Here is a 23445-nt window from a genome sequence, read left to right on the forward strand (position 1 = left end):
CCTTTTGAAAAGTAAAATAATAAATGTCACTAGCTGTTCTGCAGCAGATCTCTGGTTACCTGTGTTATAATTATTTATATTAAGGATATTATAAAAGAGCCTATAACAAACAGTTTCATTGTCTCTAAAGCAGGATCAGAAAGAGTGTTTTAAGGTGGAGAGGAAAAAAGTTGTAATAGTAGGGGCAGATCTACAACTCTTAATTTGAATAATTAAATCTATTTTGTATTTTTAAAAGCATTTCTAGGAAATAGTGACTTTATGGCATGATTGTTACTCAAGTCAGCCCTATTGTTAGGAATAAAGTGCATTTGAATTTGTTCTTTTTATTCAGATGTTTTAGCGTCCAAGGAGACAGTTTCTGGCACAATGAACAGCAATTTTCACTATTGTTTTATCATCACTGTCTTCTTCTTTAGTGAGATTTTGATGAGCTTTTTGACTTTTAGCATTCATGGCATGCATGATCCCTACTTTGAGACTTTTTTATTAACATTTTGATTTTAAGGTAGGTTTCAGTTCAAGAAATAATTCTTAACCAAGTCTAATAAAGGATAAATAGCAATTGTAGCTGGAAACCAATTTGTCTAAAGTTTTCAGGAAAACTAGAGAATCCAGATTTTTGTTCCTAAACTGAAGCTTACTTTAAATGGTGGATTTCAGGTCTGAGTTTGCACGTGGTTCTGGAGCCTTACACAGCTCCACAAAAATATTTTGTTTTTCAGTGTGGGATTTTTTTCTGAGTGTGGAAAAACAGAGATAACCGCAGGATGATTGGAACAGAAGTTGGCACATCCCATAGAAAGATCCTGTTTTATGTGACTTCAACCTTTATCCTGTGTAGAGCAAGGAGCTGCGTCATTCCTAACCGCAGCTTTTTGCTGATTGCATTGCAAAAGCAATGCAGAGCTGTCCCTTTTCTGTGTGATAACAAACTTAGACAACAAAATTACCCAACCTTGTAACTCAGGACAAAAAGTCTACCTTATCTGCCAAAATATATTTGTAAATGAGCTTGTTGACTCAAACCCAGCATAAATCTAGAGGCTGAAGGTGGCAACTGCTGAAGACATTCAGTAGTGCATTACACGAAAAGGATTTTATTCAGGGGTATAAATATATTACCTTCCAAATAGTGAAAGCCATTCAGTGAAATCCAGACTTCCTAATAACTAATCCCATTGAAGGTAAATGGAAGCTTTGTTAGCCTAGTGTTTAAAACTCTAATCAAGAGACTTATTTATTTAAAAAATAGCTGATTTGTTTAATAGAAATTGAAACTTTAAATTCCAAATTTACTATTCAGTAAAATACATTTTATGTTTCATGAATATTGTGTGCTTTCTTAGTTTTAGCCTAAGCTTTTACAAGTGAAATCAATTTCTTTCCTCAACTACATTCATCATGAGAAAATATAAATCCTGTCTTTTATGAAGCTGTCATATTTCCTAAGAAATATTAGACCCTAGGGCCCACTACTCTGTTTAAAACATTCTTCATGTTCCTACAGTCTTTTTTTTTCTAACAATCCTCTTGCTTGTTTGATGACTTTTACTCTTCCCCTTCTCATTTGGTGAAATTCAATATTATGTCCTTATTCTGTTTTTTTTTTTTAAAATACAAGTGAACAGAACATATTAAAAAGCAAAGGTTTCGTATTTTTATTTTTTTAAAGGGAATATAGCCATGTTTATCACATTGTCTATATTATTAATTTTCCTCTTTTGTATTTTTTGTTTGCTTGCATATTCTCTGAAAGATGTAGGCAATTCAGATGAATTGAAAAATAACCCAAGCTATGTAAGGCTTGATTCTCAAATAATATTTACATCCCTGAAGAAGCCGAGAAATACCTATTGGGATTTTAAAAAATGCACAGAGGCACTTATCTTTTTCTTACATGTTTTAAAAATTCTGGTTATGCTGTTTGCAGAGCTGATGAAGCAATGCTTAAATGCTTATTAATTAGTTATTAAATAAAACTATTTATTTTCTTTTTTCCCTTTTTCAGTCCACTTTTCTCCTGGCTCACTGGCTCAGGATTGTGCTTGTATCCAGGCTTACTGTGGCTAGATCCTTCTTCTCTGAGAGGCCTTAGAGCAGCAACAGTAGGAAGAAGGGGAGCAGAGCTGTGTTTTCGAGGGAATATTGGTGGGGGAAAAACAAGTCTCACTGAAGGAAGTTTCTCAAGGTGCTCTGGCTGATGAATTAGCTAACGTAGCTCAGAATAAAAGTCATTTTGGAGTCTGAGGTGTTGGTGGTGTGGGGTTTTTTACCAAATTTTTTCTCTTCGATTTTAGTTTGAACAGTTCATACCAAATGCAGATGAAATTCCTGTCACCTAACTCCAGTTATCTTAAAGTGCTCATTTTCAGCTAATTGTCTAGACATTCTCTATCATCAACGAAGAAATAGAGGCACTTCAGGAGTGATTAATCCCATCCTAAAATAGATGTCTAAGCTGGGATGAATTGGAAGTAGCTGTCTTCCTCCACCAAACAGCAGGAGAGCACTGACAAGTAGTTAGACAGAGAGAAGCTGAAGACAGGTGAGATGGTGCCCCTCTTCTCTCTCTCAGTGGTTTCACCAATTTAGGATACGAGTTACATTTCTCAGTGTTTGTGGAATAGTTTGACCATGCAAAATAGATGCAGCAGATTCAAGAGTGCATAAGGCAGAATTTAATGTACCCAGTTCCACTGCTCCCGTGCAGCCTGTGCTTTGCTGGGGTTTGTCAAGTGGTAGCTGAAAAAAACAAAAGCTGGTGCATAAAGCGTCGCTCATATTCCTGGTTGGGATCAGCCTAGGGATCAGCCTAGAGATCAGCATCCACCCACAGGGAAGACTCCACTTGGTTACTCCTCTGTACAGATAATGTCACAGGGACACTTCAAAGCTGTCCTCTCACTTTCTCATTTGTTTTCTGAAACATAAATATTGTGACTGAAAAGCAAATTAGGCACACAGTATGTGTGCAACATAACTCAAAAATAACTGGAATGGAAAGCATTTCAAGCTGGTAGAAATATTAGGCAAGTTTAATACCATTAAATGGGTTTCTCAAGAAAATTCAGAATTAGTAGCCATGAGAACGCTAATGAAGGTTGAAACTTTTCTCAATAAAGAGAGTAATTAGTAACACATTTGCAGGAGGAATCCTGTGCAGTAATTTTTATTCCCATGTATTTTTTCATGCATTTTCATGAAATAAGTGCATTTAACATGAAATTAAACAGAAATGTTTCTATTTTGAGGTGTACTTCATAACAAAAACAAAACCAACTGAAGGCAGTTATTAAACTTTCATATGCTTCTCCAGAACTAAGGTTCTGCTGAATGTTTTTCCTAATTGGACTATAATGTTTTTCAGGTGACAGTGAACCCTTCACTGTGAAAGTGCGAACAAAACAGCCATTTCTTTGATATAGGATGTCACCTCTATGAAAATCTGCTTAACAATTTAAAGGTTTTTAAGCCCGCACTGATTCTGGGCTGAGATAGGAGAAAATAACACTGGCAGATTCCCATTAAGGTCTGCCCATCTGTGAAATATTTTCCCTGGATTTTGGTAGCAACAAAAGTATGCCAGTGAAAAAAAATTACTGAGTGTTTGGGAAGCATGTTTGCTCTTGAACTTCTCATTGTTTTTTGCTCTTCCCTTTTTTATTCTAGTTCAAGGAAAGGAATATCCAAGGACTGGAGTTTCTGCTAGATTGTTATCAGAGCTTTATCTTATTCATATTTAAAAGCCCTTATACTCATTATGCTTACATTTTACTGATACCACCTTAACATAAGAACTGCAAATCCTCAGGATTCCCTGCTCAGCAGGCACAGAAGTCTGTGCTGCAAGACTACTTTTCCCTGCTTGTTTTATGTTATAATGGGAACAGACCAGTCGGTTAACTGCATAATTGGATGATTATGGTGTGCAATGCAGCATCTTTTCTCATCTAGTTGTTTCTTCAGCTGTACAAAACATGATGCTGTAGACATTTCAAAACCAGAAGGTTCTTCTGTTTTACTTTCACTAGGACATAACTGCTGCTAGAATTCTGATATTTGTTGTTCTTTAATTTAGGTGTTCTCTTCCTCTTACCAAACTGTGACTATAAAGACATACACATCATGGGTTATCTTTTTCATCCTTTTAATAATAATAATAATAATGATTTAAAAAACCCTTGTTGCAATTACTTTTCCATTTATTGTCATGATGGGTTTTTACAAAGGAGTTTGACAAGCAGGTTTCTGGAGCTCTTAATGGAGTTGAAAGGATAGTCTATGCATGTCATTGTACATGCATAGTGGAGTGATGAACATAAATCACATACCTCCACACACACACACACACACAGAGAAAACAAGGCACTGGTAAGACTGTACAAGTAATAAATGACTGAGAGGTTCTTGATACATTAAAAACTGAGCTTCTAGTGCCAGCAGCCACCTCAACACCCTAAAGCTGTGCATGGCTTTGGGGTTCTCTGCTCAGTAGCCCCTCCGTGTCCCTCTTTCCATAGGTGTAGGAGCCCACGTTTGTGGGGGGGTAGACGGCCCCGACGCTGCTGCTGGAGCGCACCAGGAAGTCGGCCAAGCGCTGTGTCACGCACGTGGCCGTGTTGCATTTCCTCTTCTCCAGCTGGTGGCTGCCAAGGTGGGACAAAGAGAGAGAGAGAGAGCCAAGATTAAGTCAAACGATGAGCAATGGAGCGTGCCACTGCTCACAGTCATTTGAGCTCTGCTAAATGTGGGAGTTCTTTGAATACGTGCACAAATACGGGAACGTTAGACTCTTCCCACCACCTACTTTGTGCCTGAAAAAAATTCCTTGTGCTGGGTGCTATTATCAGTTTTAATGATGGGGGTTATTCAAATGCAGAGACCTGAACAGTCATATGTCGTTTTTATTGATATCCTGCACAGCAGTTTATGACACCTAGAAAACCTGTAATGATAGTATAGGTAAGACACTAAGTGAAAACAGTGACTAAATGTTTAACTTTCAGCCGAACTTCTAAATCTATTTAGAGCTCTTGCTGATATCATGAGGATTACTAACAGAATGATGATCACTAACATTTATTTAGTTCTCGTTTTTCCACAGAATCATATCCTGCTCTCACTGAAGTGAGTGGTAATATTCCAGTCCACACCACGTGGATTAAATCCCAAGACTCTTTCTTCCATCTGCACCACACATCATGAGAGGTAGCAGGCTTTGCCAGCTTCTGCCAGCTTCAGTACCACGTAATAGTCTTTAGCTCTGCCTCTCTCCCCCTTAGCTCTGACTAAACAGAGGTTTCATCTGCTGGAAAACTGCCACATCTGTTTTTAAACACCAACAACTTGAAAGTTCTGTTGTGGTGAAATGATACTTGCTGAATGATACTTGGAAGAGTGTCCAAGGAGGAAACCATTGCTTCCTTGTATCCTTGATGATTCTAAAGTATCATCAGTGTTTCTTAAGAAAACCATTTAATGACCTGAACCAACAGACCATTTACAGAACTCCATGTAAAACTTATGTAGCATGAGGAGGTTTTTTAAAATCACAATAAATTGCTTAGCTTGAGAGAGCTTGGGCTTTCAAATTTGTTTTTTAGACTGCTGTGTTGTTCCTTCAGACAGAAATACTTGCTTGCTGAGATTTCCTACTGAGTTATTGCTTATTTTCTTGGACTTCTTCATGCTGATATGGCATGAGTTAGACACCAGTTTGTGGCTAAAATTTACTGTGAAGAGCAAAAGTATCCCAGTTTTAAACTCTGAGCAGTTACCAGTGTGTTCCTTTGCTTACTGATTATTAAATCTCTCATCTAAAATGTCACATAACCTTTTGAAGTTATTTGTATTGATGTAAGACTCCAAATGGAATAGAAACTGTGAAAGGAATGTCTGTATTTTACTGGTTCTTCATTAGTAGATAGGCAGCAATTTTTAAGAAATTAATATTTTAAATGTGTAGTTGCATTAAAACAGAATTGTTGAATAGGGCTTTATATAACCTCTCATGGATATTTCTGCTGATTTTAATCAAGTCCTTATCATAGGGGATTCAGACAGCAACTGGTTCTCACAGAGATCCTGCTCTCTTTGTGGAGGCAGGATCCTCTTTTCCATTAAAGTTACAAAATCAGGCCCTGACACCCCAAGTTTAAAGCTCCAGCCCTTACAGGAAGCTGCTGGGTTTCTAGCTCATCTCTGGCTGAACTCACCATCCCTTTTAGCTGTGTGGTCAGTAGCCTTTCAGTGGGTATGTGCTGCCAGGAGACAATTCACCCAGTGAGATGTGGTTCTAGGCCCCAGAAAAACAGAAAAGGCACACCACAGTCAGAAGGGTGATGCCTTGTGTTGGAGTATTGCAGTCTGGGTTTTTTTTGGGGAGGTGGGGGGGTGGGTTGTATTTTTTAAAAAATGATAGCTGTAAAAATGTGAGAACTTCATCTCTGCTATAAAAGTATAAAAGAACATCTCTGTTTGGAAGGTACAAAAATTGTCATGTAATAGTGTTTTTAAAATATATATTCAAAGAGAGGGGAACAGGCAACTATACACACATAAGCATTTACTGAATTAATCTATAACAGAATTGTTATTGAAAGAAATTCACTCAAAAGCCCGACAAAACTAGGTGAACTTGAAGGTCTCTTCCAACCTTGATGATTCTCTAAAAAATAGATTAGTTCAGTGCTGCTTATCTTTTAGTACAAATAAACCTTGAAATGTTTTTTTATTTGTTAAAAAGTTGCCTGAAATTGGATGTATGAACTTATAAATGAGAATGTATTTCAGACAAGTGAAATTCTATCAGAACCAATTTTTTCTTTTCCTTCTTCCCGTGATTAAACTAATATTTAATTCTGTGATTAAAAAATGCTTAATTACTGAAAGCATTTATGCTATAAAATAATTCAATTGTAGCAGAGCAGTAGTATTATTAAGAAGGGTATGTTTTCTTTTTTTTTCCCCTTCAGGCTTGGAAATCTGACAAATTTTTTAAAAAGGAAGGCACGTGCAAAATACACCTTCCTTCTCAAGGTAATACAGTATTTTCAACCTTTGTAATTTATGAAAATGTTATAATTGTAAAATGATTAAATGATTTGCAACTTTGTCCCTGGATTTCACTTTCTACCCTGAATACTTTGATCTTTATGTTACAGAAAAGCTTAAGCTTACAAGATCTTTAAGCTTACAAGAAAGTAAGCTCTATTTAGTAGAACAATATTTGAACCTCATTTTCAAAGAAAAACCAGGAGAAGTGAAGTCTCTCAAGTAGCAAGATATCACTGGAACAAAGTTTGCTTCATGATTCAATTTGATATGGCTGGAAGAAACAAGGAAAAATCAATACCTTTTTGTCTTTGCTGCTGGTTGTTCTGGCATTTCCTCACTGAGTCCTGAGAGTGTATTCTGTGACATTACAGGCAACATCCATCCTTGTCTCTTGGAAGTACCATCAGATAGATCATCAGCCACAGACAGTAATCTTTGAACAACAATAAAATAGTGAGCTTGAATAACTCTATTTTTGTATTATTTGAGACATGAAAGCAAAAGCAACTCATGCAATAATCTGAACACCTTTTTTTCCCTAAAGAGAAATAAAAATGATTATTTTTTACTCACCTCTCAATAGGTGTAGCTTCCAAACAGCTCAGAGTGACAGAAAGTGCAATGAAGAAAACTGACAGCTTTAGGTTGCACATCTTTCCTTCCAAACTTTCTGAAAAGAATAATGATTCAAAACTGAAGGCTAACCCAAATACTCTTCAGCATCTCCTATCCCTGATGTCCATGCTGCCCTAAATCAAGAGCAGCTAGTCTTTTTCACAGGCTAGAGTGAGAAAAATGATCCCCTGAAGTTTAGTGACACAATTCAGTTTCAAAAATATAGCTCCCAGCAGTAAATGCTCATTTTCCATCCAGTAGTTTCAATCCTATCCCTTATCTCTGGTTTGCATTTCCTTCAAATTCTGGTCCCCAGTGCAGTTTACTTTAAAGTTGTCTTAGCCTTTTCCTGAAAAATGCTCTTGATTAGTAATAGGGGATATTGTGCTTTTCTAAAGCACATCCGTTGCACTGCAGGCAAAGTAGAGAAAAAAGGGAAATTATTTACCTTTTTGTGGTCACGGATCTAACTGGAGAAGCCAAGCAAGCTCTCTTGGTTAGCAAGAAGTGTGCATGCAACAATTCCACGCTTGCATCTAGCTCTGGAGTATCCTTTTCCCTCTTCCTTTCTGGCAAGTAATACGGCTCTTATATATCCTTGACACCTTTCTCAGCTCTGACATCAGGCAGCACAGAGAGACTGTCGTTAATTCCAATCCCTATAGACAGAAAGTGCCCCAGAGAGGAGCAGAGGCAGGTGGGTCATTATTGCTCTAGTGCATCAGTAAATATTCACCTGGTGTATGCAGAAATGCCCTGGTGAAGGTGCTGCAATAGCATACTGCACATCAGAAATGCAGTCTCAATTTTGCAGCTCTGATAAGCTGCTGAGGTAATATTCCCTGTGGGTGTTTTGGAGGGCTAAATAAGGTAACAAAAGTTACAAGGAAAGCCAGAGCAGATGAAACACCAGGCCACTGGTGATTGAAATACAAGAAAACATATCTCAGGAAAGATGGAAAAGTTAAAGTTGTGGAGGCTTGCTGTAGGATATAGATCAGAAAGGGAGAGAAGCTGTATGACGAATAAGAAAAGAGTGAAAGTTATTTAAATTGACAGATAGAGTTCTCATTCAGGGTAACACGGTAGAAATCGTGTACATTTTTCAGTCAAGTCTAAATGTGAATGAAAATTCTGTCACTATGAATGTAAAATCTCGTATTTTACTAACACAGGTGGATTTGTCATATGTGAAAATTGAGTCAATTAATACTTTCCAGAAGGCAAAGACTAGGATTAAAAAGCCAGGAAATGTCAGAATAAAACTACCTGTGCAAATTTATTTCTTTAGTATGCATAGAGTATGGTTCAGGTTAAAAAAAAAACAGTGTTAATGAAATATGTGATTACAGATTTCCAAGGATACAGATTAGAACAATTTACTTCTGATTTCAGTGGAAATTGGGAAGATCACTTTTCTTTTTCCCCCCTTCTGTCTCCTTAGTTTCTGTGAGGTACCCCACTGCCTTTGGAAAACAGGTCTTTTAATTATTTATAAAGGTCAAGATTTTGGTACAAAAGCTGAACAAAAGTTCTCTGTGATAAGAAGTTACCATGTGCATCTTTTCTATCCCCAAGAACACGAATTGGATCAGAACTGCTTCAGTGCCAAGTCCATAGCCTTAACTGGAAACCCCCTTCTTTGTTGGTTTAGTCTGTAGTACCAGATTTTCATTGCAATGGCTCAAGTTCCAGTGTTGGCTCACTTCAGGCATCTGTGCTACTTGAGGTGAATACAGAAGGAATATTTAGCTGGGATAGTAGTTTCTTAACTTGATCACAACAGTCTGCAAATAAGAGTCCAGAAAGTGACAAAACGTTCTGCTGAATTGTTGTAGATATTGCTTTGGCAGTTTTTCGTGTGTTGTAGGGGTTTTTTTTTTCTTTTTTCTTTTCTTTTTTTTTTTTTTTCTTTTTTTTTTCTAAGAGGTGCTGCTGCTGGATATTTTTCTCTGTTTTTAATATGATCATATTCTTCTTTTCACCAGGTTCCTGTTACTCCCTGTCTGGATGGACAGCCCCAGTGTAAGAGAGGTAAGTACTGCATTTTATCTTCACCATGAGAGTAAGTTCTGTGCAACATCTGAAACAAGTTTCTCCCTCCAAAGACTCACTGTAGAAGTTGACTGTGATGAAATAACATTCTGCTGTTACTTTCACTGTGGCAATTTTGCCCCTCTGAAATGAATGAATGATTAAACCAATTTTACAGAGATAGTATTGTGCTGAAAAACAATTATACAGATACTCTGGCTGGGGATTGACACCAGCCAACCTTCACTGCTTGGATATTGAATTTGAAGATGCCTTAGTGTGCTTTTTCCTAGGTGGAAAGAGATCCATGTGCCACCGACACTCAGCAGTGGTCTTTATGCTCAGCCTGTGTGAGAGATATTGTTTCACACTCTGAAAAGCAATGGATAGATCAGTGTGTGTTTAAGATTTTAAAAGACTGAAATAATTACTCAGAGTCTCTTCTGTTTTAAGGCATCTCAGCGAGTGGTTTCTGTACCAAACTGGAATCAAGCTATGGGTTGAGGGAAATAAAATGAAATACCAATTTTCAAATAAATATCGATCCCAAATTCTAGTTACAGCTGTCCTGCAAGTAGACTGGGGGGGGAGCCACTAATGCTTTGAGAGAAGAGAAAGGCTGCTTCTTGAGTGCATTGTAGAAATGAAAGTAAGCTCATGATGTCCCAGGAGCATTGCCAGCCTCCTAAGCCACACAGCATCTTGGCAGAGTCAGCAAGAAGTCTATCCAGCAATTAGTCACATGTAAAGTTAACAAAATTAGGGTTTTGCAGCTCCTCCTGTTGCAAGTTCTCTTAAGCGGGAGTAGTGTTTTCCTACACAAACAGGAACAGAATATTAAATTGTGGAATCTCTTTGACAGCAGAAAAAATCATAACTCAAGTTTCAAGATGCTGGCACTAAATACTTTGCAGTTCGTGCCGTTCAGTGGTGGTTGGAACACTATTTTTACCACTGACAAAGTTCCTTAACCTTGATCTTAGAGAAAACCCTTTATTCCTGTGCATGACAGCTGTTATCAGCCTAAGGAAAAAGAAAATCAAGTGTTCTCATCAGAGAAATCTGTGATCAGTTCTATTCTGAGTAGTTACATGGTAATTCTAGATATTTATACAGGTGTTTAAGTCTTTATGCAAAGATTTGTCTAAAGAATTGTGACTATAAGAGGGTCAGGTGACACCAGAGCTGAGGTTTAAAAACAATCCAGAAGACATATTTTCCCAATTCCTAGATTCCTTCTGGAAATTGCCTACACCATGCCTGGAACTGCAGAATGCTGACCATGCTCTGCACTGGGGTGAACTGGCAGCAGAGGAACAGGGAACCAGCCTTGCCTCAAGTGTCTGCTGCTTTTATCTCCTGGGGAGTGGCATTTGTATCACTAAACGTGGGATGAACAGAGAGAACATCCTTGAGCCTGTTTCTAATGCAGAACTCTAAAACAGCTTAGATGATCTGTGCCTGCTTCTCCTTTTTGCCTACTAAAGCAGCCCTGGGTGACTTGCTCAGGTGCAGGTGTTAACACTGTGGGTGTCTAAATGTAAATGAAATTAATTCCATCGGGGTGCTTCAACTCTCTTATGTACTCAGAGATTAAAGGTTGTCTCCCTCTTTCTCACATTTACCTTTTTCTTAGGCCATTCTTGGCACCTGCTGGGCAGCTGGTTCCTACTTTTAATGGCTGATTTTCAACGTCTGAGTTCTACATTTGCTTAACAATGTTAATAAGACTCGTTAAGACTCTTGGTAACGGATGAATCTCTCCCATTTGTGAGTGTCAGAGCCACATTACCTGGTGCAGGCACTTCCCAGCTGCTGTACAGCTGTGTGAGGCAGATGTCTCCAGTAAATTACACTGTTGCTCAGTTACCAGGAACTAGAAGTGTGTGAATAAATCGTGGATTAATTGGCCTGTTGTATCAAAATGGAAAAAGGAAAGGTTTAGTCATTAACTTGCAATGGGATTACTTCAATTTTTTGAATAAACCAGTAATTAGAACAGCAGCAGCACTGACATTCATCAGTGAAAACATTCCCAGTAATGACACAGGACGGTGCATGTGTCACAGCTTGTGGCTGTTACACGAGTTGAGCACAATGTTTAATGCGATTGTTTATAGCAACAAAAGAGTTTATTTTAGTAGCCTTGCATTCCTTTTAAATTAAGCTGCAAACCAAAGGTAAAGTATAAAAAGGAGGTCTCATTGATAGTGTCAGCACCTCTGAAAAAGTTCAAGTACCCTATAAGGCCAAATCTGAAATTAGAAGAGTAAGTCAGGTTTTCTGCTGTCATTTTAGATGTCCTAAAATATCCAGGATTGACATTCATGAACCTGGCCATCAGGACACTATTGTAGCAACTAAAAGCCATGTGGAACATCAGAGGGAGCATAAAATCACTCCAGACAATTATGATTAGGAACCTTGATTGTTCCCTAAATTTTTACATTTGGATGGCAAAGTCTGAAAATTTTGGCTATAATGTTCTCTTCCCAGTGTTTCTTGCTTGGTGCTATGTTGTTGAATACTACAATGTTTGTACTTTCTGGTGTGTGTGGAGTTGTAATTTTCTACTGTTAGCACTTAAGCTCTGTATAAGTGTTTTGTTCAAACAGTGTTTTATCAAGCATGCTTTTGCTAGCACAGCTTTCTTTGTTACCCCTGTTGCATGTGGGACATTTCACTGTTGATAAAAATACAAAAAGCTGTTCCTGTTGATCCCAAAATGAACGTTAAACCTGAGGAAGAAATATGTAAGAAGCAGCTGAGAGGTAAGAGGTGGAAAGTTAATAATTTCCCCCCCAGTGGAAAAAAAAGATGATTCAGAAATAAACTGTGTCCATCCATGGAATTGACAAGCAAATGAAAAGAAGTAATTTGGGTAGTCAACAGTACTTTAAACCAACTTTTATGACGTATTTTGTTACTCAGCTTATGGCACTGACAGAACACTGATGTACCCTGAAAGGACTATTGCTAATGATTGCTCTGAGAATGAGCTCAGCAGCTTGTGCTGAATCAGTGCCTGTAGCTGGGAATCCCTCAAGCAGGAGAAATAAACTCCATGTTTTGATCAGAAAAGTCAGAACTGAGAGCCCAGTGCTTGGTGAGTTATCGTTCCTAGTGCAATTCTTACTTACAGTTTATAGAGTTTTAATTGCATCCAACAATTTACTTTTGAATGCAACAGAAAGTTTAACTTTTTGATTTGCTTTTCCCCTGTCTCTCCTGCAACCTGTTTCCAGAAGGTAAAAGCAAAAGCAGGACTCCCTTTTGCTTACCAATCTCACTCTCAAGGGCTCTTAACAGTGCTAATGGTAAATATGGATATGGAATAGAAATGCTGTTCTTCCTTTCTGGTAAACGAAATCATCCATTGCTTCATGCTATGCTAATTCTCTTCAGTCACTTTCTATAGCAATTAATGTACAAAAAGGTATTCAGTTCTCAAAGATATTGCTGGAATGTATAACTGCCACTTCTATACGGGGTTCTCTGACTTCTGTTGTATTCCTGTGTGCTTCAAAACAGAACAAAAGGCAATGCTTAAAGGAAGGACAGGGTAACTCTATTGAATTATAGAATCATAGAATGGCCTGGGCTGGAAGAGACATTAAACACCATCCAGTTCCAAACCCCTGCCATGGGGAGGGACACCTTCCACTACACCAGGTAGCTCAGAGCCCCATCCAACCTGGCTTTGGACACTTCCAGGGATGGGACATCCACAGCTTCTTTGGGCAAGCTGTGCCAGGGCCTCACCACCCTCACAGAAAAGAATTTCTTCCTTATATCCCATCTAAACCTACTCTCTGACAGTTTGAAGCCGTTCCCCCATGTCCTGTCATTCCATACTTTGGTAAATAGTCTCTCTCCCTCTCTCTTGTAGGCTCCCTTCTGGTACTGGAAGGCCTCAATTAGGCCACCCCTAAGGTATTGAATGACAGAATGAAGTCTCCCTAAATGCTCCTGTTAGGGAAAAAAGAGTGGAATTGGGCATGTGTGGAAGTGCTGTTTCTGATTTACTGAGTGTAACTGTGAGAACTCTCCACCCCTTCTTCCCCACCCCGGCATCTTTTATAAAGAGCACAGACATCTGTGGAAGACGCAGTGAGATCAGAAACCACCCTCCTTGCTCCCCAGGCTTATTTCACTGCAGGTAAATCCAAAGGTAATTAAATCAGTCACCTCTTAGAGAAACTGCTGGTTTTCAAAAGAATTCTACACAGATTCATGTTAGCCCTTCATATCTGATACAGTGCATAACTTTCAACTAAGTTTTTCTTTAAACTATCCCACTTTTAAAAAATCAGATTTTTTTTTTTCCTCTGCAAACTGCTGCAAGAGAATGACAATCTGGCTTTGTCTTGAAACACTCTGAGTCTTTTAGATGATGCTGTCTTGACAGCTCTGCTATTAATAGTGGCATTTTCCCTGCTGTTTAAAAAGGAGGCTTGTGCTGAACTGAGAATCAGTCATGTTCGTAATACTTTTTCACCAAGGGTAGATGCAGTCTACGAGCTTACGTAGGAGAATTTACGTTGACAATACCATGGAACGTTAATTAACTTTATTTATGGTATGCCATCACACATGGCTGCAAAATAAGATAGCCCTTCTTCAAAAAGAAGTGTAGTAGGGCTGAATTTACAGTATGCTTGAGTCATTGTATGTGTGAGTGCAAGACCTGACCTTTTCATTCTACTTGGAGATGTGCTTTGATAAGCACAAGGAACACGAATAAGTACATGGAACTGTCTTTCTACTATAAGAAATCGTTAAAAAACTCATTAGGAGTTCAGCATGTGCATCTGACAACATTTAGTGGATTTTTAGTCTGTCTCGGTAGTGTCTTCTACACCAAATATTGCTGTTTCCTTCCATTTATCAGCAAATCCACTTTTGGCTGAGCTCATCTTTGAGAATTCAGGAATGGTGTGAAAAAGTCAGTACTTAAATGTGATCTCTCACAAATAATTTAGGAGCTACAAGTGACATGGCTAGTTTGAAAAAGGTGGTGTTCTTTTGCAATAAATAGTTATTGAGCCAAACACCAGGTGGAAAATTGAAGGCAGGGCATTATTGCAAAAATAGTAAAATGAGGGAAAAATGAGGTTCTGGGACCTTTCAGTCATTAACATATTGAAATAATTTCATGTTAACATATATTGTGCCAATGAATGACAAAGTTTCAGTGGGAAAAAGTTGAGAAGTCACCTTATGAAAGCATTTGATTCAGAAAAGAGCCTTGTACAGAGCAGCAGAGAGGCATAGACTTCAGGACAAGTATCTTTAAAATCCGTAGGTGTTGAATACCTACTGTATATTTAGAGTGGGTATCTTGAATTCTGCTTTCGATTTCAGAGTATTTTCTGTTATATAAATTACTATCTGCATAGGTACTATTTTTTATTATTATTATTTTTCTTGGTTTGCAGTATTCCTACACATTTCCCTGTTTCTGGCTAGTGACCATGATCCTAGTGACTGTAGGCTAGATTTTGTTAGTTTTCACAGAGCTCCCATGGGCTGCAAATGGCTCTTTTCACTTTAGAGAGCTATCACATTCCCACACTGGAATTCTTTATTGGAATGGTGTTCATCCTTAGTGGTATTGGAATTCTTTATTGGAATGGTGTTCATCCTTAGTGGTATTATATTTAAAAATGAGCAAGGTTGGCAATGCCATATATAATTTCATGTCAACGTCATATATAATTTCATGTCAACAGAACATTTCATACCACTTCATGTAAACGAGGGGTTAACACACTCTTAATCTATTTTTTAGGATGTTGTCATAAAGCAGGTAGAATCTTCACGGTGTTATGGATCCCTACAGCCCACTGCTTTAATTAATGTATCATCCTGCTGCCTTTTATAATACTCATAACAATTTGTAGAAGTTTAAAAAGCCACTTTTGGAAGAACCATAGAACTTATCAACTTAGAGGTGAGGTATTTTTTATTAGAAAGTCTTTAAAGCTACACTGCCATTTGAAGTCAGTACTTTAATTTTCACTGCCAAAAGAGGGCGTATATTTCATGCAACTTTAACCTTTCTGAGAAAGAGTATCTATTTCAGGGGATCCTATGAAAATTTCCCATGTTTTAAAGATGAGATGTTTGGAGCTAGAAAGCTGTGCTCACAGGTGCATGCCTAGCTATGTACCTGATTCCCAAAAACATCCTGGATCTTCCACTCAGATGTTTCACACCTTCTGGGACTGAGCTAAGTAAAGTTTACCTAGAAAGGCGAGGAGTATCACCTATAACCATCTAGCCAGATGATATCTCTCCACAGAAAGCATGTTATCACATACCAAAAACCTTGTGGACTTGATGGATAGTGAAAGTGAAACGCTATCAGGTTACATAAACCACTGATTGATGAATCATAGGTAAAGTCATTTTTTTTCAGAGGAAAAGACTCCAGAGAGACTTTGAAGCTTTGAACTGCCAGTCAACCTGCAGTACATTTGTTCCTTTAACTTTTCTCAAAGTCTTTTCCTTGAGACAATTTGCCTCATTAGTGGAAAGCTGACGACCTGATCACACCACAAATCCCTTTGTACTTTAACTAGGAAGTACTGCCCAAAAAGTCTATAATTAGGTTTTCAACATTCTGAAAAGCTGTTTTGACAATTGAAACATTTATGTTTTCTAACATTTAAAACCAGAAGTTTGTACAGCAGAATGTCTTCCAGACTTGCAGCAAATTTTAAGGAGAATAAAAAATTTTAGGTCTTCATAAATTTCCTAAATTCTAGCAAGGCCAGAAGGCATGAATATGCTTTGCCAAAACAAAAGTGAAGCCCCCATATCCACACAAGAGCAAATCAATGTGCTAAACTGCTTTCTTAAGGGAGAAATGGTTATGACAGTAGCACTGGTTTAAATAAATAACTAGTTATGAAGCCAGACAGGAATAATGTTTTGCACCTATGCAGTATTATCTCCAAGGTATGGGTCTGAATGCTTTCTAGTAAAGTCTGTTTATTGTTGTGTTACTCGGGAAAAAATTGAGGCAATCATGAGTTGAAAGGGATGAGCAGAGTTGAGAACAGAAGCCAGATCTGAATTTTTATTTAGCCTGTAGCTGACATGAACTCTATTGAGGTGAAAGGACATTTTACTGGATGGTCAAAGTAAATCTGAATTCAGACTCAAAATGGGCAGAAAGTTTTGTGCCTGTCTGTATTTCTGGACATACAGGGGTAAACATCACCGTACTTTTTTATTAAGTGCAGATGGATGTTTTCTACCTGCTTTGCTTAGATCAAGGTCTTACCTCTGAGCCTCTTCACTAGTCACTACAATGAGACCTTGTGGCTCCTCTTGATTACCTTAGTTTGGTATAAACGCTGCTTATATAAATACATTTTTGATTAATGGAAAATCAGTTAAATTATTGTATCTTACTTTGTTTAGCATCCTTCTTCTCTTTCTTTTGAGAAAGTAGGTTCCCAAAATATCTTGAGCAGAGTTTTTTTCATTTATGCAGATGCTGGAACCCCTACGAGCAGGTGAAAGGAGTGAAAATATTGTGAAAGAGTCTTTGTTGTGAGGTTCCTATGCTCAGTTCTGCTGGTCTGTTCAAAGGTTGAAGTCTGCAGTGAAGATTTTGGAGTGTGTATCCAGGTCAGGACACAACCCTGAGAAGCAAATTCTGTGTTGTCCTTGTAGGCCATTCTCCCTGTTAACCTCTGTTTGCCTGGGAGGCACATGGCTATTCAGCCATCACAGCTCTGCACTGCCAGAGAAGCAGATCTCAGCAGATACTTCTGAGAAACAAAATGGTTTGAAACGTTGCCCTGAATTCAGCTCTGAACTGATAGGGAAAACGATGATGAACCTGCTCTGTGTCATGATACCCTTATCTGGTTTGCCATGCCACGTCCTATGGGATGTGCAACCCATGGATGCTGTAGTTCTGTGGAGATATAGTTCACATTTCCAGCTTTTCATGGATTACAACTGCAGTGCTGGGAGAGAGCTACTTGGTCTTTTGTGGTTTCAAGATAATGTGTTGTGTTTAGAGTGAGGGCAGAAATGTCATCTGTGGTTTTGGTAGTTAAATCATCATGACATATAACATTTAGACTAGGACCAGTAATTGTACTCTGCATTTTTCACTAAGAGCTTTTACTGATTTCTGTTAGAATATTGTTTATCCATTCGAATTTCCTGTGAGTGTGCACAAGCAGCTGTAAGTGGGTCCAGACCTTAGACTGGGAGATGCTGGCTGACAGGATTTTTTGCTCCTTGGCCAAGATGAGTGGATCTAGAATGATATAAAGAGAGATAACCAGGGAAGGTGTCAGCTGTCCTGATCTTTATCTGACTAAAATTAGTTATCCAGACTAAGCTAAGCTCTCGAGATTTCCAAATCAAAGGGAAGAAAGAGGCACCTCCAGATAGGTTCTTCCTCCCACTTATTTTAAACAGCTGTCTTAAATTGGGATAAATTACTCTCTGGAAATATCTGACTCTAATGCCTATTGTGAGACTCTGGATGAGGATCTTCAACACAACTCCTTGCTAAGAATAGATTGTACCTGATTCTGTACAAATACTTGATGTTCTCCAGGTATACTCCTTATAATGAAGCATTTAAATGATCAGAGCTACTGCTCCAACAGAACCTCTCCAGACAGGAAAAAATACTCGTGGTCTCTCAGTTTCTCAAACAGAAGGTTGATAATGCAGGAAATGGTGAACCTAGTGAGAATATAGAATATGGCCTTTAGCAGAAATCTCATGGATAAGAAGGGAATTCTGTGTGCTAAGATGTCATAGACACTCTGTAATGCTTTATTACCCATGAATTAATCACAATAAAGAACAATGCTGAATTCCCTATGCATTGAATTTTACATAAATTTACTGAATATTAAACTGTGCATTTATGAACATATGATAATTTCACATATCTACTCCTCTCTTTTTAGAGAGGTATTTAATTTGTACCTGCTGCCAATTATAAATCACATAAACCGCCCCTTAAAATAACCCCTGGGTTAATTTTTTCAGCCATGGAAACAAGTATTTAAAGGAAATTTTTAAGTGCCTACTACAAGGTGGTGTTTATTTGACTGGGAAGTTTGATTTTCATTTCTTGTAATTCCATTGTTGTGTCTGAATCTTCAGCCTTACTTGCCCGGAGCTGAAATTATTGTTGAACAAAACAATGCAACAGAGACTGTAGAATTACACAGTCCTGTATATCATGCTACTATGTTGGGTTTTATTTTTAATGTCATTAAAGTTTATTTATTGGTTATTTATATAATAATTTATTAAACTCCAGGACAATGGCTTTTATTTCCCCATTTTGCTTATTTCAGTGGGCAGTATCCTCACAGCTCAGATCGTAGGTTTTTGTCTTATTATCTTGTCAGAGGATTATTTAATTTCCTAAAAGTGGCAGTGGGGAAGTGAAGAAAATATAAAATGCAAGAAAACTATTGAAACATCTTAGGGGGAAATAAGAATTGACCTCAGATTTTTGTTAGAGGATCAAAGGTAGAAGCATACTTTCTGTTTCTTGTTAAGATGTGTAAGCCAATTCCCAGTACAGGCAGATGTCAGGTGTGATTTGGAGACCATTAGGAAAACAGAAAACAGTGCTATAGCTCTAACAAAACGTGTATTTGCTGAGGAAGTATGAGGGTTTTCACATATTAGAAGCATGTAAAGAGCCTTTTTCTTGAGAGTTTGAGAACTGAGAAGATATACCAGAAATTCAGAAATTCAAGCTTTCATGGATCCCAATCCCACCCTCACCACATGTTTTGCACAGAGCATTTAGGATTTTTGGTGTGCAAGAGTAGTTCTTTCTGGGAGGGGACAAACACAAGTGTCTACAAGAGATTTAAGGTCACAGATGAAACCTATCTCAGCACCAAGGCTTGAAGGTGTATCTACTGATTCTTAGATGTGATGTCTAATGGACTTAATTGAAGTCAAATTACCTCTTCCTGTCATGTGAAAAGGAACTATTTATGCTTGGTCAAATTGCTCTCTGATTTTGTGATGTCCAGTAATCAGTAACATAATGTCATTCCTCTGTTCCCTTCTGACCCTGTGTCACCCTTTCCTAGAAATCCACCCAGCCTGTAAATTTACTACACACTTACCTGCACTCCTGAAGTTCCTTTCTTGCTTGTGGGTGCTCTCTGGATGTCTTCAGTGGACAGGAGTGTCAGCACTTCATGCTCAGAGATCTGACACAGATTTGCTTTGCAGGGGAGAGAAAGACATTAATTTTCCTCCTAGGAACTCAGTCCATGTCTGTCACATCTGAGCACTCTAAAATGCACAGCTGAAACAATTTGGCAAAAGGACAAGTTTGTCCCCATACTTGGTTAATTTTCAACAATGTAAATTTAAAGTCAAAGTTCAGGTGTGCCATATCAGTGATTTCTTGCAGAAACCTTTTCAAAACTGTAAGTACCTAATTGTTTTGCCATGAGAATATTTTCCGTTGTCTCAGTCTAGCATTAGTGTAATTGCATTTGAGTAACAGTTTGAACTGTTCCTACCAAAACAATATTTCAAAAAGCTTTTTGCAATCAGAAAAATAAATTAGTTAAAAATCCTGGCACCATAATTGCTTTCTGAATCGTTATGTTTTGTGATTTTTAACCCTGTAAACAAAATAACGATGTGGCAGTTTATCTATGTGACTAAGCTGAGCTAAGTGGAAGATGAATTTTACATTGAAAGTAGCATATCCTCTTGGGACTTAGGCAAGGAAACTTGCAAAATATTGCAACATCAACTTTAAATCCAGGTATTCAGGAGCTTTTTTTTTTCCTTTTTATTAGTTAGCTAGACTGAAATGTGATTTATATTGCTGGGTTTTTGTGGGACAAATGGGTCCAAAGTGGTCTCAGTGCTTGCCTGCCTGCTGTTGTCAGCTGCGCCAAACAAGCCTGCTTTGGTCCACACTGGAAGAATCTGCTTTGGTTTTAAACCAGCCTTGTTCAGCCCAGGTTACTTGGGATGCTGTGTGTCCTACAGCTGCTTTGAGCTGCTCACACTGGGAGAAATCCTTGCGCACTCTGCGAAGTGGGTGTCTTCTGATCACTGGCCTGGCTTTCTGGCTGTTTCCTGCTGTGGAGATTCAGTCAGAGAGCGGAGAAGACTGGAAGAGGCAGTTGTGGTGTCATTGCCAACTTCCTAGTCTGCCATAAATCTGTCACCAACTCAGTGCAGGAGTGGAGGGAGGAATTTTACTGCGCTCTGCCCTGAAATTTCAGCCAACATTGCAGGCTTATGAGTGGGATTCAGGTGCAGGTGTTTACATGACAGCTGGCAGGTCAGTCAGAACCCAAGGGAAAACTTTTGCATCACTATTTTAACATAACTGTATTTTAATATAGCTATATTTTGGCCAGTTTAATGAGCTAAAGAGGTTTGCAGATGAGTCTGAAGAGTCCAAGAGTGTAAACAAGGTACACAAGAGGAATGTACAGTGGAGAGCAGGTAGATGGGAGTAGGGAGTGGGAGCACACTTGGCTCATCTTTAGACACAGAAATGGTAATTTAAATTCTAATCTGGACTTAAAGTGTGGTGTGAATACACCTGAGCTGGGTGAGTTATGCACCTGTGTCTGTCTGATAATTTAGGCTGTTAGTCTGTGTTGGCTTCAGTAACATTTGATGAAGTGTGACCACAAAATAGCATGAGGCTGGGGAAAGTTCTTTTAAGAAACAGAGCTGGAAATAATAATTCTGTCTACTTTGTTAATGAATTAATAATCTTCCCAGAAAAAAAAATTATTAAAATGCTTTCTTTTTCCAGATCATAATTTATGCTCTGAGGGAAGGTATGAATAATTAAAGGAAAACAATGCTGTTTTGTCTCCTGTAATTGCATGAGGAGTAGTGTGACATGTCTGATTCCCCAGGTCAAATGGTAACAGGTTCCTGTCTGGTATCTTGTAGCACCAGAAGAGAAAATCTGCAATTAGCCAGATAATGTTCCCTATGTGTGATAGTGAAGTGCAGGGACTGGTACAGTAAGGGAAAGAATCCCTTTCCCAGCTCCTAGAAGAGAAGATACAGTGCACTGCTGTTATGTTTTGGTATTGCTGATGGGCTTCAGGGAAAAGCAATAGTTAGATAAGGCATAAACAATTCCCTGGGATATAAATTTTACTTCAAATTGCAAAGGAAAAAAAAAAAGTTCTAAGGGTACAGTTTAGTCCTGTGGTTGAACACAGTTTCTGGAAGTATCTGTGAGGAATGCAGAAATAAAAACTCTGTATCTGTCATAGCTAATTGTCTGAGTGCTGTCCACCTACAATTAAGTGTAAAGTATTTCCAGGAATGCTGTAATAATGCATCATGCTTTTAAAAACTGGAAGTGAGAAGGTAGCTACAGAAGGACTTAATGCCTGTGAATTTGCTAGGAATCAAGCTGCTAGGAAACACATTTGAGAGGATTAACATTGTTGTAGAAATAAATGTTTGAAGAGATTGGCCAGGAGGGTGCTGAGTTGAAGAATTTGAAATGCAATTGAGTCCTATTGGTGGGCTTGTCAAGCTTGCTCCCCAGCCCTGGATCCATGAAGTGGAAAACACAGAGCAGGGCAGGTGCTGCAGGAAAGGGTATCCAAGACAAAAAAAAGAGGAAATTAACCTGTATCCATCCTGCCTGTCAGGTAGGGCTCTTACTTGCCCTGGTTTTCTTCAGCTTACTCCATCAGGCTGCAGAGAACTGTATTGCATAACTTTATTTAATGGAGTCCTTGTAGGAGTCCTTAGAATGAGACCTGTTTAATTCATTGTGCAAACCCTCAGAAGTGCTGGGGCTTTTACAGGTAAGTATATCCAAGACCCTGGAATGTATTGCTCCTTCTCTGAACACATTTTTGGAATATGTGTAAAATATTAAGAAAGCAGGCAGCTTAGAACTATGAGACACTCTAATCATCAAGCTCAGATGGAGATAAGTAAAAGTAGGCAGACAAATAAAGAGGAATATTTTTGAAAATCTTGGGAGGGGAAGGAGAATGGAGTCTGTTTTGAGTCCATTTAAAACTCGAGTTGGCCTGGTGGTTTTGATTTTATTTTGTTTTCCTTTAATTTTAATGCCAAGAGATTAATGGCTCTATTCTAATCAAGTTATTTCATTTAGAATAAAATCCATCAGCTTGTAGGCTTTGTTGCAATCCAGGTTGCAATTATTTAAGGAAAATGCTAAAATATCAAATCTCTTAGAAGGAATATAATATTTTTGAAAACACGGGACAAAAACTTTTGTTCTTTTCTCTCATCTTTTTCAACGCTGTAATGGAATGGCTGACAGACTCAGAAACAAACATCAGTATCCATTAAAAAAGGCAACATGAAGGAGCCTGAGAAGCCACGTGCAGAGGACAAATTCTGCTGCATTTCCAAGCTGAAGGTACAGCAACATTTCAGCGATTTTGTAAGAACTGTAATTACTTGCATTTATGGTATTTTGGTAGAAGCTGCAGCCTCAACTAAATGAATGGATAAGCTGTTCTTTTTTACCCTTAATGCCCTAACCAAGGTCAAAAAAGTTTGCAAACAACTGTGCTGGTTTTTGTTCTCCCTGAACTTTACACTCTGTGATGTTTTGGAGGTACTGATTGATTGCTGCTTTGAACTCCACCACTGACTTTGTGTAATCCCCCAGGCTACCATAGTTACCCTTCCTTCTTAAAACTGTGAAATGAGCCTTACTGACTGGGATGTGGCAGT

General features: G+C 38.3%; 2 protein-coding genes across 7 annotated transcripts in view; one reads left to right on the forward strand and one right to left on the reverse strand.

Annotated features, from left to right (window-relative positions):
* Window positions 1-4098: 4098 nt before the first annotated feature.
* On the reverse strand, window positions 4099-20052 carry IAPP (islet amyloid polypeptide). 3 transcript variants are annotated; one of them, XM_066184419.1, is made up of 7 exons: window positions 19848-20052; window positions 17131-17224; window positions 11501-11619; window positions 8123-8333; window positions 7633-7729; window positions 7358-7492; window positions 4099-4649 (listed from the first exon to the last, which is right to left on the reverse strand). In XM_066184419.1, exons 5-7 carry the CDS (start codon window positions 7710-7712, stop codon window positions 4460-4462), a joined length of 405 nt encoding a protein of 134 aa, XP_066040516.1. In that variant the 5' UTR covers window positions 7713-7729; window positions 8123-8333; window positions 11501-11619; window positions 17131-17224; window positions 19848-20052; the 3' UTR covers window positions 4099-4459. The 3 variants fall into 3 exon arrangements, with proteins under 3 accessions (XP_066040516.1, XP_066040515.1, XP_066040517.1); XM_066184418.1 differs by lacking the exon at window positions 17131-17224; XM_066184420.1 differs by lacking the exons at window positions 11501-11619; window positions 17131-17224; window positions 19848-20052 and adding an exon at window positions 8411-8609 and having other exon boundaries at window positions 8123-8290.
* LOC136290004 (solute carrier organic anion transporter family member 1A2-like) overlaps window positions 6975-23445 on the forward strand; it is a 30821-nt gene continuing 14350 nt past the window's right edge. The window contains exons 1-3 of one of the 4 annotated variants that reach the window (XM_066184416.1): window positions 6975-7041; window positions 9663-9708; window positions 23027-23125. In XM_066184416.1, coding sequence (XP_066040513.1) covers window positions 9685-9708; window positions 23027-23125 — 123 coding nt within the window. In that variant the 5' untranslated portion in view covers window positions 6975-7041; window positions 9663-9684. Of the gene's footprint in view, window positions 7042-9452; window positions 9709-20108; window positions 20157-22199; window positions 22380-22518; window positions 22539-23026; window positions 23126-23445 lie in introns of those variants that run through there. The other 3 variants (XM_066184414.1, XM_066184415.1, XM_066184417.1) reach the window with 3 other exon arrangements.

Source organism: Chamaea fasciata, unplaced genomic scaffold (genome assembly GCF_029207755.1).
Source record: "Chamaea fasciata isolate MVZ Bird 193981 ecotype frontalis unplaced genomic scaffold, bChaFas1.0.hap1 SCAF_5, whole genome shotgun sequence".
Classification (NCBI taxonomy): Eukaryota; Metazoa; Chordata; class Aves; order Passeriformes; family Sylviidae; genus Chamaea; species Chamaea fasciata.

What these genes read in the sequence shown, in the direction of transcription:
- IAPP (XM_066184418.1), bottom strand. Translation starts at nt 7,712, where the DNA reads ATGTGCAACCTAAAGCTGTCAGTTTTCTTCATTGCACTTTCTGTCACT. An exon ending in GAAGCTACACCTATTGAGAG is followed by an intron (nt 7,493 to 7,632) that starts GTGAGTAAAAAA and finishes TGTTGTTCAAAG; the next exon opens with ATTACTGTCTGTGGCTGATG. An exon ending in CCAGCAGCAAAGACAAAAAG is followed by an intron (nt 4,650 to 7,357) that starts GTATTGATTTTT and finishes CCACCTTGGCAG; the next exon opens with CCACCAGCTGGAGAAGAGGA.